Source organism: Brassica napus, chromosome C6 (assembly GCF_020379485.1).
Source record: "Brassica napus cultivar Da-Ae chromosome C6, Da-Ae, whole genome shotgun sequence".
Lineage (NCBI taxonomy): Eukaryota > Viridiplantae > Streptophyta > Magnoliopsida > Brassicales > Brassicaceae > Brassica > Brassica napus.
The window spans coordinates 34,440,428-34,454,827 of NC_063449.1; the positions used below are offsets into that span (position 1 = coordinate 34,440,428).

The 14,400-nt window shown below is 31.6% G+C and overlaps 2 protein-coding genes, 1 non-coding gene and 1 pseudogene across 3 annotated transcripts; 2 read left to right on the forward strand and 2 right to left on the reverse strand.

Annotated features, from left to right (window-relative positions):
- Positions 1 to 1,193: 1,193 nt before the first annotated feature.
- Positions 1,194 to 11,483, reverse strand: LOC106448794 (auxin efflux carrier component 1-like). Its single transcript, XM_048760041.1, has 3 exons — positions 7,149 to 11,483; positions 3,297 to 3,727; positions 1,194 to 2,521 (listed from the first exon to the last, which is right to left on the reverse strand). The coding sequence occupies exons 1-3, from the start codon at positions 7,446 to 7,448 to the stop codon at positions 2,362 to 2,364; spliced, it is 891 nt and encodes a 296-aa protein (XP_048615998.1). The 5' UTR covers positions 7,449 to 11,483; the 3' UTR covers positions 1,194 to 2,361.
- On the reverse strand, positions 3,818 to 7,155 carry LOC111206762 (annotated as a pseudogene).
- Positions 11,151 to 11,224, forward strand: TRNAI-UAU. The gene has a single exon. It is a non-coding gene; the product is annotated as a tRNA-Ile (tRNA).
- Positions 11,484 to 12,806: 1,323 nt separating the features above from the next.
- LOC106450087 (non-specific lipid transfer protein GPI-anchored 9-like) lies at positions 12,807 to 13,766 on the forward strand. Its single transcript, XM_013891746.3, has 3 exons — positions 12,807 to 13,183; positions 13,298 to 13,333; positions 13,553 to 13,766. The coding sequence occupies exons 1-3, from the start codon at positions 12,847 to 12,849 to the stop codon at positions 13,627 to 13,629; spliced, it is 450 nt and encodes a 149-aa protein (XP_013747200.3). The 5' UTR covers positions 12,807 to 12,846; the 3' UTR covers positions 13,630 to 13,766.
- Positions 13,767 to 14,400: the final 634 nt, after the last annotated feature.

The window sequence follows — 14,400 nt, forward strand, 5'->3', positions numbered from 1 at the left end:
TCAGAAAAAAAAGAGGTCTTGGCGTCAGATCTGGAACGGCGGAGATCCATGCCTAGGGAGTCGGGCCTGAGATTATTTAACTACACTCCATTCATTCTAAATCAGTTTTTTTACCATTATAAATCAATTTGGTTCTTTTGATTTGCCTACTTGCCTAGTCACTCACTACATGTAACTCTTTTTTTGCATTACAAGTAATTCCATTGCGATTATGTTATAGTTAATGTTTGGCAAATGACAGTGTAAATTAGTTAAGAATCTTACAAATTGGCTATGCAATGATTATATATGGGACCTTACTATTTCCACCCGATGATCTAGGGTTTAAATAACTATACTAAAGAATTATTACTACTAACCACGAGCCTATTCTGGTCCACCACCCCAATCATTCCTATTTTCTTCTAATTTTATCGAATTATATTTAATATATTCACTATTTTGGGGTGTTATAAGAAGATTCTCACTACACCAGGTCCATAGTAGCTCAATAGTGTGACATACCAAAATACTTTAAAAGGATTCTAAAAATAATTACACACTTGGATTATAAATCTCCAATACATATAGTGGGTTGCGTTTTACCCTGAAATAAATCTCTTCCAACTTCGGTTCTTTAACTTCCCAACGACTTTTTGAGTCTATTTACCAAGATCCGTAACCATCGTTCAATCGCGGAATCGCGGGAAAAATAGTTAAGCTACAGAAAAATTAATTAAGTTGCAGTTTTTCTTAAAATTTGTAGAATGATGGAATACATGTTAAATGGTTCAAAATATTTTATATGGTATTCACTTTGTTATAAGAAAAAAAATATCAATAATTAAACTAATTATTACAAAATATGAAAGCAACTAAAATTTATTAAATATACTTTAGTTCTTATTATAAATATTTAGCTTATCTTTCACTATGTTTTAATAATAGATTGGCATTTTATAGTATTATAAAAAAAATTATAGTGTAATTTTATTTACAAACATAACTATTTATCATTACAAGATTTATTGCTATTTATTTAAAACTTTAAAATGATATTAAAATATAATTTAATAATATGAAAGTGTTTATTTTGTAAATAATCTACTAAAATTCATTTTCCACTTAATGAAAATTCTCTTTGTATTAAACCTGCGTTTTTGCCTCTTTTTTTTAATTCCGTAATTTTTGTTGATTGGTAAGATTCTTGCAGAATCGCGTTTGAAATGCTTTCAGAAATTCTGAAAAATTACCACCCAAAATTCGTGGTCTGATCATAGTCCCAACATGTGTTTTTTAGCCGGTGACATGGGACGTAGAAACAATTTTAATTTTTGTTTTATTATATTTGATTAGCTAACTAGGTTTGTAGTTTTAAGAGTTCAAAGTTATTGAAGTTGAAAAGAAAATATTTTCTACAAATCTTATAAGCCTATTATCCTTTAATAACTCTTTCGAAAATCAGCTTATTTGTATAGACCTTCAAAAGAAGTAACCAAATTTTTCCACCAAAAATTGAGCTTTAGAATCGGCCTATAAACCTATTATCCTTTCATAACTCTTTAGAAGTAAACTTCTTTTACAGAAGTTGAAGCCCACCCAACCAGGCTTCTGATGGATGATTGTAAATGGGCAAAGGAAATATTATACTTTTGACCTTGTCAAGCAAAACCTATGGGTGGATAATGGTACGACGGTTCTCTCAGCCCACTGATAAAAATGGCTTCTTTTTTTTTTCCTTTGGCATCCACTGATAAAAATGGCTTAATAAGTAATTTTTCAAGTAAAATCTTTTCAAAATATTTTGATTAGAAAATGCTCAAAATGTTTTACTAAAATTTACTAGTATTGACTATTGAGAGACAAGATAGAATTTAATAGTAGAAAAATGCTCAAAAATGTGAATCAGCTTCATGCAGGATAAGACATGACTTACTCACATCTATTCTGATAAGGCTAGCTTTTCAAGTTTTTATCTATTACATTTGGAGAGAAATGAATGAACGGAGACACAACCCGACCTCTCGCCCTGTGAACCACTTAGCTCGTCTCATTGATAAAACAATTCGGAATCGGATTATGTCTACAGAGTATTATGAAAAGCCAAGGCTAACATGCTCTTTGTGAAAATGCTTTTTTGTCATTGTGCAAATGCTCAAGTCGCACAGAGTTTGTGTTGTTCGAACTTTGTTAAATTTGAAGGATGTTTTGAAACCGTATATCATAACTCCTCATATGATGATATGTTCTATTTTAAAGCTATGTGATTATTACAGAGCATTTATACCCCTATAAAAGTGTCATGGTTTTTTTAGAGAACTTCAATTTTACCACGGAATTGATATTACTTTTCAAATGTACCCTTATATGATAACTATTTTCCTAAATATTTTCTTCAAATTCCTCGTAAGACGGCCGTGGAGTGGGTCCTTTGGAACCAAAAACAGCTTCTCCGGGACCGAAGTTAGAGTTCCGACCACCACCACCGCCACCAGCCATCATCGAGTAAAAATCACTATGGTTAAAGCTCGAGCCACGAGGTCGAGGCGCAGAGCCGTGCTCACCTTGAAATAAAAAAGGCATTCGCCTAGGGCCCCTTAATAATGTAATTTTTTTAGGGTCCCTAAACTCTATTTTTTTTTTGTATCTAGTAAATATTAATTAGATTTTTACCAGATTTCAGATCATTTTTTGTTTGAAACTTTTTTTTGTTAGAATCTGTTTTAGTTAAAATCCTAGAAAATTTAATTATTTTTTTTTAAATCATCAACTTCTAAGTTCTAACCGATGCAAATTATGATTTGATGAAAAAATCACAGAAATAAAAATTGAAACAACTTTTGTTGACTTTTAAGGTTTTATCTATTATTATTTGGTTTTATATATATATATATATTTTTTTTTTTTTTGTATCATTTTCTGAATATAAGTAAATGTAAAAATATGTAAAAGTATTATATAGTAACTAAGTTTTAGAGACTTTAATATTCTTAAAAGTATCATCATTTTAACACACAATTTTAACCTTCATTTTTATGTTACTAATTTAATATTTTACATCACATTTTTATACACATTTTATATACTATGATAATTTGGCAAAAATTATTAAAGAACCAAAATAAATTAATCAAAAATTTTATATTCTAAACTTTGTGTATCATTTTTTATTTTATAATTTTTAATCCATATGGAAAAATAAGTTATTTTGAATTATTTTATTTTAAATATAATACACATAAAATTATATAAACAAAAAATATAATTTAAGGGCCCTGTATCTTTTGGCACGGCACTGTCGAGGCGTTGGGTTTCTAGAGCTCTGAAGCGAATAAATCTCAGCGTTGGTGAGATTGGACGGCCGAGGAGTCGCTGACAAGCCTTGAGACCTCGTCGAGAATATATCAGATCTCGAGGCGTTAGAACGACGAACAGTGACATGAAGCTTCCCATCTTCTTTAGTCTGAGCTTCAGTCTCAAGCGGCTGCCGACCATCCAACGACATAATGTCTGAATCAACATGGTTCGAGACAATAGAACCAGCTGTGTAGGGAAACTGCTCGGAGATCAAGAATTTTGCGCCGCGGTGCTCGAATAAGAAGAGCATGAGAGTGTACCATATGATACACTGAAGTACAACGATTTGGACCATGAGTTCGCCGGAGAACTCGCCGTACATGCCTTTGAGGAGCGGTATCCCCATGACTAGAGTGTTGGGGAGAGTGGTTAGCGAGAAGATGGTGATGGTTCCAGAGCCGTGCGAGCATTAAAACCATACGTAAGCGAGAAAAAAAATATGCCTTCATTCATAAAAATGTCTTATAAAGAGTCAATTCAAAAAAAAAAAAAAACACTGCATAATAATTCTAAAACATAATTTGTCTTCCCTTCTTCTCTAAGAACTCATTGACTAAACTTTCAAAATCAATGTTCCTTAAGAGTTCTCTCTCGATAGATAAGATAGCCAAATCACTTAATCTTTCTTGTGACATAGTCGAACGAAGATAAGATTTTATTAGCTTCAACTTCAAAAACTCCTCTCAGCAGATGCAACCGAAACAGGGATGGTCAACAATATTTGATAAGCAATCCATGACTTCGGAAAAAAATTATGAACACTTTGCAAAAAGTCTAGCACTTCAGTAGGCTTCTTAACTCCTTCTGGTAAAGCTTCTCTTACAATTTTAAGTTCAGCAAAAAGATCACTACCAACAATATCTGAATGATCACCATGAGTTAGAGAATCTTCAAGATTGGCACAGGAAACCATCAAACTATCATCACTTGCTGACTGCAGTTTCTTCAAATCAAACAAAAATCCAAATATTTTTTCATACTTCTCGAATTGTTCAAATCTTGTCCCAAGCGAGTAGAGAGCTTGGTCCATGATCTGAATGAAGTAATCAACTCTAAATTTCTCTTCGGGTGATAATGTCACACTCCCCTCTACATTCTCTGAACTCTCGCCATATTGTATTTTTCTTTTGATTACTCGCTTTCCTTGCTTGGGGAACACAGCCTCAATCTCCATAGACTCTGCAAGTATTTTAGCCTCTGATTTTGCTTTCTCAAAACCTGAATCTCTATATTTTTGAAGATAAGAAACCAGCCCCTTAAGTTGAGCAATAGCAACATTAATATCCATGTCTTCTGACTGCAAACTCTTACTCACAATGTTGACAACAGATAAAAGATTGTACCAAATAACCAGGGAAACCAAGAACTCAAAACTTCCAATTCCATGTGTTTCACTTGTTGCAAGACATTCAGCTTCGCTCTGCTCTTGTGGATCAACACTATTTTCAGCAGTGTAAACTAAAGCGTTCATGATTTTAGGAGCTTGAAACCGTATCGCCTTAACACTTTCAGCATGGCTCTCCCAACGAGTATTCGACAAAGACATAAGTGTTAGACCATCTACATGATCTTCAAAGATTTTCCAGCGCTTATTTGAAGCTGAAAAAAAAGTTATAAGTACGCTGGATGATTCCAAAAAACGAGATCCCCTTTGAAGAAGTCCTTGCAATATCACATAGTGCAAGATTCAAAATATGACAACTACATGGTGTATAAAACGCTCTGGGATTAATCTCAAGAAATCTTTTTTGTACTCCTTTATGCTTTCCCTTCATATTAGAGCCACTGTCATAACCTTGTCCTCTCACATCATCAATTTTCAAATCAAAAGCAACCAATACATCTTGCAGATCACGAAAAAGCCCTTCTCCAGATGTATCATCAACTTTCAGAAACGTTAAAAAAAATTCTTCAACCTTAACTGAAGTTGTGGACACATCTACACACCGTATGACAACAGTCATTTGTTCATGATGACTGATATCTGGAGTGCAGTCAAGAATAACAGAGAAAAATGTTGCACTTTGAATTTTCTTGATGATCATACCTTTGATCTCATTGCCCAACAAAGCTATTAACTCATTCTGAATTCTGCCACTGAGATAATGAGTACGAGATTCACGTTCTTTAAATCTCCTAAGATGTTCGATCATCACAGGATCAAAATCAGCAATCATCTCGATAAAGCTTAAGAAGTTCCCACAACCTTCTTCTCAAATCTTTTCGTTGCTTCCACGAAATGCTAAATTTTGTTTAGCAAGAGTTTTCACTACAGAAATTATCCTAAGCAACACTTGTCTCCAATGAATTTTCTCTTTGTTGATTTCATCTTGAGCATATTTGTCAATGGTCTGATTCTTTTGCAGCCTGAGATCTAGTTCTGCCCACTGCTTCATACATAATATATGTTCACGACCAGATTCATGTTCTTTAAGCCTTTTCAATACATTTCTCCAATCGTTGAACCCCACAGATGCCAATTGACCACTGTCACTCTTATTGAACAATTTGCAGCAGAAACAAAATATCTTGTTTAGTTTCTTTGAATAAAGTAGCCAACGTCGATCTTGTTTTTTCCCATCACCCAATTGTCTTGTATAATGCAATTGAGAGAAATATCTCTTAACACCATCCTTGGGAAAGTTGTAATCTATTGGCAATCTTTTCGCAGGACCTTGTACAACCATAAAATCTCTCCACTCAGTCCATCCTTTTTTATGTTGTCCCAATTTCCAGGATCATACATATTTATGTATCCACAAGGCTCCTCGTGATTACCACTCTTTTCACTTCCATTCTTATCCTCATCATCTTTTTCTTTTAACTCTTCCTCATTCACAACATTCATATTCTCTGGCTCATGACTCGGTTCTTCTCCATGATCCTCACTTATATTTTCATCTACTTTATCTTCTCTAGACGTACCATGTTGTTCTTGTTCATCATTATTCTCTACAAAGGTATCAAGAGTTTCAGATTTTTTGAAATACCTTAATAAACCATTCTTTTGAGATTTTGCTTCCTCATCTTTTTTGTTCTTCTTTTTTCTGTTGTCTGCTCCACACGGTTGATGTCTTTTGTTCGATGACATCGTTCTATCAACATATAAAATTCTGATTGTTATTCACTGTTTCACAAAATAGATGAAAATATATAACAATAGGTAGTACTTTTACCTTAGTTTGAATTGTAAGAGAGAAAGTGAGATAAAGCTACTTTGTTAATAAATCTTAAACTTCAAAAATCAGAACTGCAGGTTTGTGTGTGAGAAGAAGACGTGATCAGAAGTTGGAAGAGACAGAAGACGTCGTGAAATTGGATTTGTTACCCTAATTTTTGTAAAATTACATGAATAATTTTTTAAGTAAATTTAACTTTAATTAGTGAAGTATTAATGAATGTCTTTATGTGTTGTGGCCCATATTTAGCCTACTGATAATATCTATTCTATTAAAACACAAGTGTGACCTATTGATGTTAGTTGAATCCAACAAATATTTTCCATGATACCCACCTTTTGATATGATAACTGTATATAAGAAAAATACAAACTTTATACGATAACCACCGCATCAGTTAACAAAATAACCACCACATCAGTTTTCACCTAACTGCATCAATATATTTGGGCATCAATAATATACCCGCCCTCACTCTCTAGTTATAGTTTAAAACTCAAGCCCATATAAAATATATATTAGTACTGATGATTAGTAATATTAACTAAACATATGCTATTAAGTGTTTTTTTTTTAAATGATGCCCTAAGCCAGTGTTTCTTTTGGTCTCAAGGTCGCACGGCTCTGGATGGTCCAGTCCAAGGAGCCGTTGGGGCAGAGTTTGCACCAGAGGAAGAGGAGGGAGAGGAGGATGAGTTTCTGGAGGGAGTCTGCGGCGAGGAAGCGGAGGTTCATGGCGTAAGGGTTGTTAGCGGCGATGAAGTGGAATGAAAGGAGAGGGACGGCGAAAAGAGCGACGAAACGGTTGATGCCGGAGCATTGAGTTGGTGTGAAGATTTTCCACCATTTGACGGAGCCGTATGCGAGTATCATGGCTACGTATAATGGAACCATCGCCGTCATGACGTGGTAGAAGTCCGTCGCCGTTATCATCTTGTTATCTGAGAGAGAGAGTGAGGAGAGGGGAAGACGAAGGTGTGTCTAGTTTTTGAGAGAAGTGGTGGAGAGGGTAAAAAGAGTAAAGTGAATCATGAGAATAGATCAAATTTTTATATTCCTTTTGTTTTAGATGATGTATAATGAATATTCTTTCTTTTTCTTTTGTAGTGTGTATATCATGAGAATAGATCAAATTTTTATATTCCTTTTGTTTTAGATGATGTATAATGAATATTCTTTCTTTTTCTTTTGTAGTGTGTATTGAATATTCTTTCTTTTTCTTTTGTAGTGTGTAGATAGTTTTATTGGGTGATATTGGCTTTCAAAAGAAAAATACTAAAAAAATTAAGATTTTAATTTTGTTTGGAAAGTCTTTCTATCATAACCAGAAAACATACAAGTTTCAATCCAAAGTTTTCATTGTTTAAATTAGCTTGCATGAGAAAAACATTAGTTGCTTAGTTTATAGAACGCAAATAATATTCCCAAACAAATTATGGGGTGATGCTGTATAAATATAAGTAGATAAAGAAATGTCTAGCTAACCGTTTTATTTCAAAATAATTTGTCAACACACTGTAATCAACTATACAACTAGTTTCTTCGAAAGTCACTATGTATGCATACGCTTCCCGTGCAAAGTGGAAAATAATGTATTGCATATGTAAATTTAAGCTTCATGCGTCTGTGCTTTAACACGCTTGGCTAAAGCAAGCATTCTGATTGTAAATAAATCAAATAATCAAAAAAAAAATAAAGAAATAAATAAATCAAATAATCCCAATACTAACCGGATGATGCCAATGAAGATACGTGTTTGATATGAAATGTTTTTAGCCTTTTTGACAAATACAAATAGATGATCTTTTAATGACATAAATTTAAAGGTAAAACTTGACTGATCTTATATGAATCCACATTCATATAATTACACTTTTATTAATATCTAAATGCATAACATGTAAATACACATATAATACAATTTCCAAAAATATAACTTAGATTTGGACTTCTAAACACAATAGTAATTTATAGCCAAATCAACATACATTGATTTAAAACTTAGACTACAAGTTGGACGTCAGTGTAAATGCTTATAAGTTAATCTACGAATAATATACATTAGATACTAAGCAAGAGCTCTTGGCCTAGTGGTATTGGAACTCCGGCTGGAGTGCCCGCCCTGGGTTCGAGTCGCCTTGGCCACCTTCCCGCCTATAACCGTGCGTGCCCGGATGGAAGGCCTCGTGGGGATTAGTCTGGGCTTACCGTCTGGGAACCCCACGGTCATCAAAAAAAATAATATATATATATATATACATTGGATACTAGATGATAACTTGCGCGCATGCGTGGGGTGAAATTTGTTATACTAATGTTTGTACATTAAATAGTTTTAACATTTTGCAACACTACAATCTTCATCGATTGTAAAATGACGAATACAATGTTGGTCTTTTAAATGTATCATCGTTGTTGGAGAGTTAACGTATTACAACTCATTTTAATTATTTTTAAGACTTCATATGTACAAAAGAAAATTAAGTTTTGCCGCTGACACTGATCACAAAACCCAGATAGGGCAACATCTCGATTTTTTTACTATTGATTTTTCATAAGTGATTTCATTTTCTACCTCTATAAAATTGTGTTTTTGTTCTCATTTTTGTTTCACTTATATGAGTTTGTTTGTTAACTTCTTCTATGAATTGGTGAATTACATAAGTGTCAATTTAAAAAGATAGAAATCTGTAAAAATTAGTTTCATTCCAAATACATATCTAAGAATCAAATTTTTGAAGAAAATCACTGGCAAACTCTATTCACATGTTAGTGTTCAAATCTAATATATCAAGCTTTTATATAATATATAAGTGTAGACTCAAAATATAAATGTATGTCCAGTATATAAATCATCTAATTCTAGAACAACACAATCAATTATTTATTTTATTAACATATGCTTTTGATGTTTAGTTACTTAGAGTATACCAATAAAAAATTTTTTTTTTAGCATTCTAGTATATGTAAACTATGTATAAAGTTTGAACTGATTGATTTATTAAATGATAAACCATAAAAATTATAATAAATCGTTCAAAACTTTTATACTTAGAATTAAAATAACTAGATAGGGTATTAGGGAGATACATATATTAGACAAATGATCAAATCTTTAATTCTTCGAACAAATCAAAAGGAGGTGATTAGAATCTTGTCATGATATTTCATTAAAATCTCTTTGTGAAAAAAATCAAGACTAAAATATTTAATCTGAATGAAATAATATATATATATATATATATATAACATTAAAAATCACTTTGATTTGAAGAATTGTATTTCTGGGATTGTCAAAATCAAATAATATATTAAAAACCACACATTTAAAAAATAATTTGTATACATTAAAGTACATACATTAGAGTAAGCACATAAATCAAAATCAATACGTTTTGTTTATTTACAATCATGTTTTTGGTAAATAAATCAAAACAATGATTTTATTTCTATGCTATATAAATTTAAACTTTAGTGATATTTACATAGATATATATAGTATATTTTTAATATAAATATTTATTATTGACACTTCCTACTCATATGATTTTATTAACAATTGTATATTTGCTGCAAGAAAAAATTAAATCGTTAATCACAAAACTTTTAATGTAGGATTTATCAATACAAATTTCAAAATTAAAATATTAAGATCTCAATAATTTTTCAAAACTACCTTCAACCTTTTTTTTTAACTATCACCAACCTGAATCATATTTTCCAAACAAAAAAAACATGAATCATGCAAAACGAATTGGAAAGTATTAAACTGAGAAGAAAAAGTTGAAACTGAATAAAGGGAAAACATAAACTTGTATGGATTTTTTGGTATACTCACACACACACAAAAATATGAAGAAGAAGAATAAGAAACGACATTAAGAGAGAAAAAAACAAAGAAGAAACGATATGACATATATAAAAGAGAGATGGAATTAATTGCTTGCAAGTTATATATAAAGTTCAAACTCATGATTTAAATCATGTCAAGTTCGGAAGTTACTTTTCTTTGGGAGTAGTTTGGAAGTTAATTTGAACTTGATATGAGAAAATTTATGGATTTGGATTTCTTTTGTCCAAGGATAAATCAATTTTCATTTTTTATTAATAACATTTTTATATATGTCACGTGTGATTCTGATTCTTCAGGGAACTTGCGCTTTAGTATATATAAAAGAATTGTTGAAAATATTGATTCAAAGATCTTTATATGAAGCCCAACAGAAAGATAAATGGCTAGTTAAAATAAAATAAGATGTTTTGGGATTTTGTCCATCATTTTCCTATGCAATCGACAATTTGGATATGATAGACTCATAAGTTGATAAAAAGACTCATAAACAGATTTCTGTTATGCTATAAGAAAACATATTTCAAAATAATTTAACAATAACAAACGGATTTGTAAATACACAATTTGTAAACACTCAAGTATTGTTGCCTCAGTCGATGAAGCTCTGAACTTTGTTGTAGAACTAATTAAAATTTGAAACATGAGTATGCATAAGTACTATCTTCAACCTTTTTTAACTATCATCAACTTGAATCATATTTTTCCAAAAAAAAAAACTGAATCATGCAAAACGAATTTGAAAGTATTAAATTGAGAAGAAAAAGTTGAATCTGAATAGGCAAGGTCCCGTAGCTCAGTTGGTTAGAGCGTTGGTCTTATGAGCCGAAGGTCGCGGGTTTGAACCCCGCCGGGACCATACTTGGGGTAATATTTGCCTTTGAAATTTTAAAATATTTAGTTATAAGAGACGGATAGTTTCAGTTTTTAAACTTTCTATTCTTTGATTCTTTAAACAATAGGAAAAAGATGCACTTGATGTACTAAAAGATTTGATTGAATAAAATTTAACATTCATTCAAAAAAGAATCTGAATAAAGGGGAAACATAAACTTGTGTAGATTTTTTTTGCAATATTCACATACAAGAAAAAAAAGATGAAGATGAAGAAGAAGAAACAACATTAAGAGAAGAAAAAAAATAAAGAAGAAACAATATGACATAAAAGAGACAGGGAATTAATTGATTTCAAGTTATATAAAAAGTTCAAACTCGTGACTGAAATCATGTCAAGTTTGGAAGTTTTTTTTTTTTGCAGTAGTTGGAAGTTAATTTGAACGTGATATGAGAAAATTAAGAGATTTGGATTTATTTTGCCACAGTAAAAATTGATTTTGATTTTCTTATTAATAACTTTAAAAATATATATATATATATATATATATATATATATATCATGTGTCAGATTCGTCGTACAATTTTAGCTTTAGTATACAAAGGATTCCAAATTTTCGCTTTAGTATACAAAGGATTCCCAAACCGAACCATCATCTTCGAAGGCCTCGTATTAATATAATGGGCTAAACCCATTGAAGGAATAAAGCCCCAATAAGGTAGTTTCACAACCTTTCAGAATCAGGGAGATCAATCACGTTCAACGTCGACGCCGCGTTTGACGCGAATAGGAAAATGATTTTATATATATATATTTTTTTTTTACATACATCTATGTTATTAAACTAAAAATACTTTTAAAAATTGTTTGGAAACATAGATAACAATATAAAAAATATATAACATTTTTTAAAAACATGGATAACAGTATATTAAAAAAAAAAGTAATAGGCTTATGTTATTAATAAAAATTAGAAATCCTTTGTATTATGAAAAACTATATATTTGGCCCAACTTTAAATACGAAAATATCTTAATCTAAGTACCGAAAAACATCTTTTGTCTAAAATAATCATATTTCAAATCAACATAGTAATTTAAAATTGATTTATATCAAAAATTGATTCAAAAATATACATATATTCAAAAATTGATTTTTACTAAAATAATTTTCAATAACCATTATAAAAAAAATTCAATATATATATAATAAAATACAATACAAAGCCCAATTTCAAACACCAACTGAAATTATGGTCTTTATATTTCACATTAAGTTTAAAATATAATATATATGATTATTTATATGTTGGTACGTATAAAATACTACTAACTATATGATTACTTATGTGATGGTACGTATAAAATACGATTAATTATATGATGACACATATATGATATATAATAGTGACATGAAAATAAATAGTAACATATTTTTGAAAAAATACTCGGCGCGGGTCAAAATCTAGTATATGTTAAACTGCAAAAATTCAGATTTTTTATTTAATCCTATAGTATTAGAATTTAAAATAAATCAATTAAACCAGGTAACAAAATCCATGATATTTAGAAACAAATAATACAATTCTGACTTTCCTCTATTTATAAGACGCTCAAAGAAACAACAAGACAAGATACACAAAAAATATGGAGATTTGCAAATTTCTTACCTTGATATTCTTGGCCATTGTCGTTCTCTACTCCGTCCAGGCGACAGCACAAGGAGGCCGCGATCCTCAATTGACGTCTTGCATGGAAAAACTTATGTCGTGTCAGCCGTACATACACGCGGTAAACCCGCCGCCTCCACCGTCGTGTTGCGGGCCAATGAAAGAGATCGTGGTGAACGACGCGCCGTGTCTATGCGCCGTTTTCAACAACCCGGCGATACTCGAAACACTAAACCTCACCAAAGAAAACGCTCTTGATCTTCCTAAAGCATGTGGAGCTAATCCTGACATCTCACTCTGCTCCAAAACCGCTTGTAAGTTTTTATTTCTCAGTGAATGTCTCGTCAATATATGTATTCATTATTTAATTTAATCAAACATCGTAAAGTAAATGACGATGTTTTATTCATTCCTTACCAACAATGAAGCTTCGCCGCCTACTGCGCCGCCAGGACCAACCAGCGGTACGTATAATGCACTCATATCAAAATGCAGTTAGATTTATAGACAAATATATAAATTAAACATTACAAAAACTCGCATATTTGACGCTTAATATGAACCGATAGGTCCGATACATTAATGTTTTGGAGTTAAAACAAATTGAATCTTCTAAAGGATTAGAGTTGATTAATTCAGTTTGTCTTACTGAAGTTAATCGATGTGACCTTCTTACTCAACAGGATGCTCTTCCGTTCAAGCTGTCAGCTACATTGGACTTAGCTTTCTGCTTGCTTTTGTGGCAAGAATCTTATATTGATTATTTCATATGTCAGTTTTTTGTCATCATTTTATATATTTGGCTCTATGTATTGTTAATGTTTCATCTTTATACATGTTTACATTGTTGAATTCTCAATTTCGGTTCTATTTTGAATTTTCTATAAATAGGTTGGATAATATTTCATTAGTCCAATACAACCTGAGACATATTTTTATGTTTTAACCAAAATTAATAGTTTTAAAATGAGGAGAATTTTAGAGATATTTTTAACATTGGTCAAATCGTCAATTATCATCAACAATTTCATATATAATATCAAATACATGTAACATATACAATAATGATGAACAACTTCACGAAGAACAATTCCACGATGTAACTCTTTTTGTAATATTTGGATCGATTGATGATTCTGCATGTACGACATCTTTGATAGATATACTTTCTTCGCAGCGCACAAGCACAACAAACAGCTTTTCCGCAACATTCTTGAATTTCCGATAAGCATTGATTATATAATCTGCAAAAAAATTGCATCTTCTGGAAAACTTTATACCTGATGCAGAAGTATTTAAATCTTGACCACTGGGTCGGTGCTTCCACAACGAAAATGTAAGGCCCCGAACCGGCTGCTTAAGCCGCGGTCGATACCTCACGTCGCTCGGTCTATACACTGATCGAACCTCTCAAAATTTCGCGCTAATGTCGCCCATAAGGCGAGGCTAACTTAGACCTTAGCTTAAGACTACCTTAGTCATTCCTTAGCTTAGATCATTTCAACTTATGCACATCGGAATAATATCTACT

Coding starts and splice junctions, on each gene's coding strand:
- LOC106448794 (XM_048760041.1), bottom strand. CDS start 7,448: ATGATAACGGCGACGGACTTCTACCACGTCATGACGGCGATGGTTCCA. Junction 3,728..7,148: donor CCAACGGCTCCTTGGACTGG/ACCATCCAGAGC, acceptor CACGGCTCTGGA/ACCATCACCATCTTCTCGCT. Junction 2,522..3,296: donor ATTTATTCGCTTCAGAGCTC/TAGAAACCCAAC, acceptor CTCTGCGCCTCG/ACCTCGTGGCTCGAGCTTTA.
- LOC106450087 (XM_013891746.3), top strand. CDS start 12,847: ATGGAGATTTGCAAATTTCTTACCTTGATATTCTTGGCCATTGTCGTT. Junction 13,184..13,297: donor ACTCTGCTCCAAAACCGCTT/GTAAGTTTTTAT, acceptor CCAACAATGAAG/CTTCGCCGCCTACTGCGCCG. Junction 13,334..13,552: donor GCCGCCAGGACCAACCAGCG/GTACGTATAATG, acceptor CTTACTCAACAG/GATGCTCTTCCGTTCAAGCT.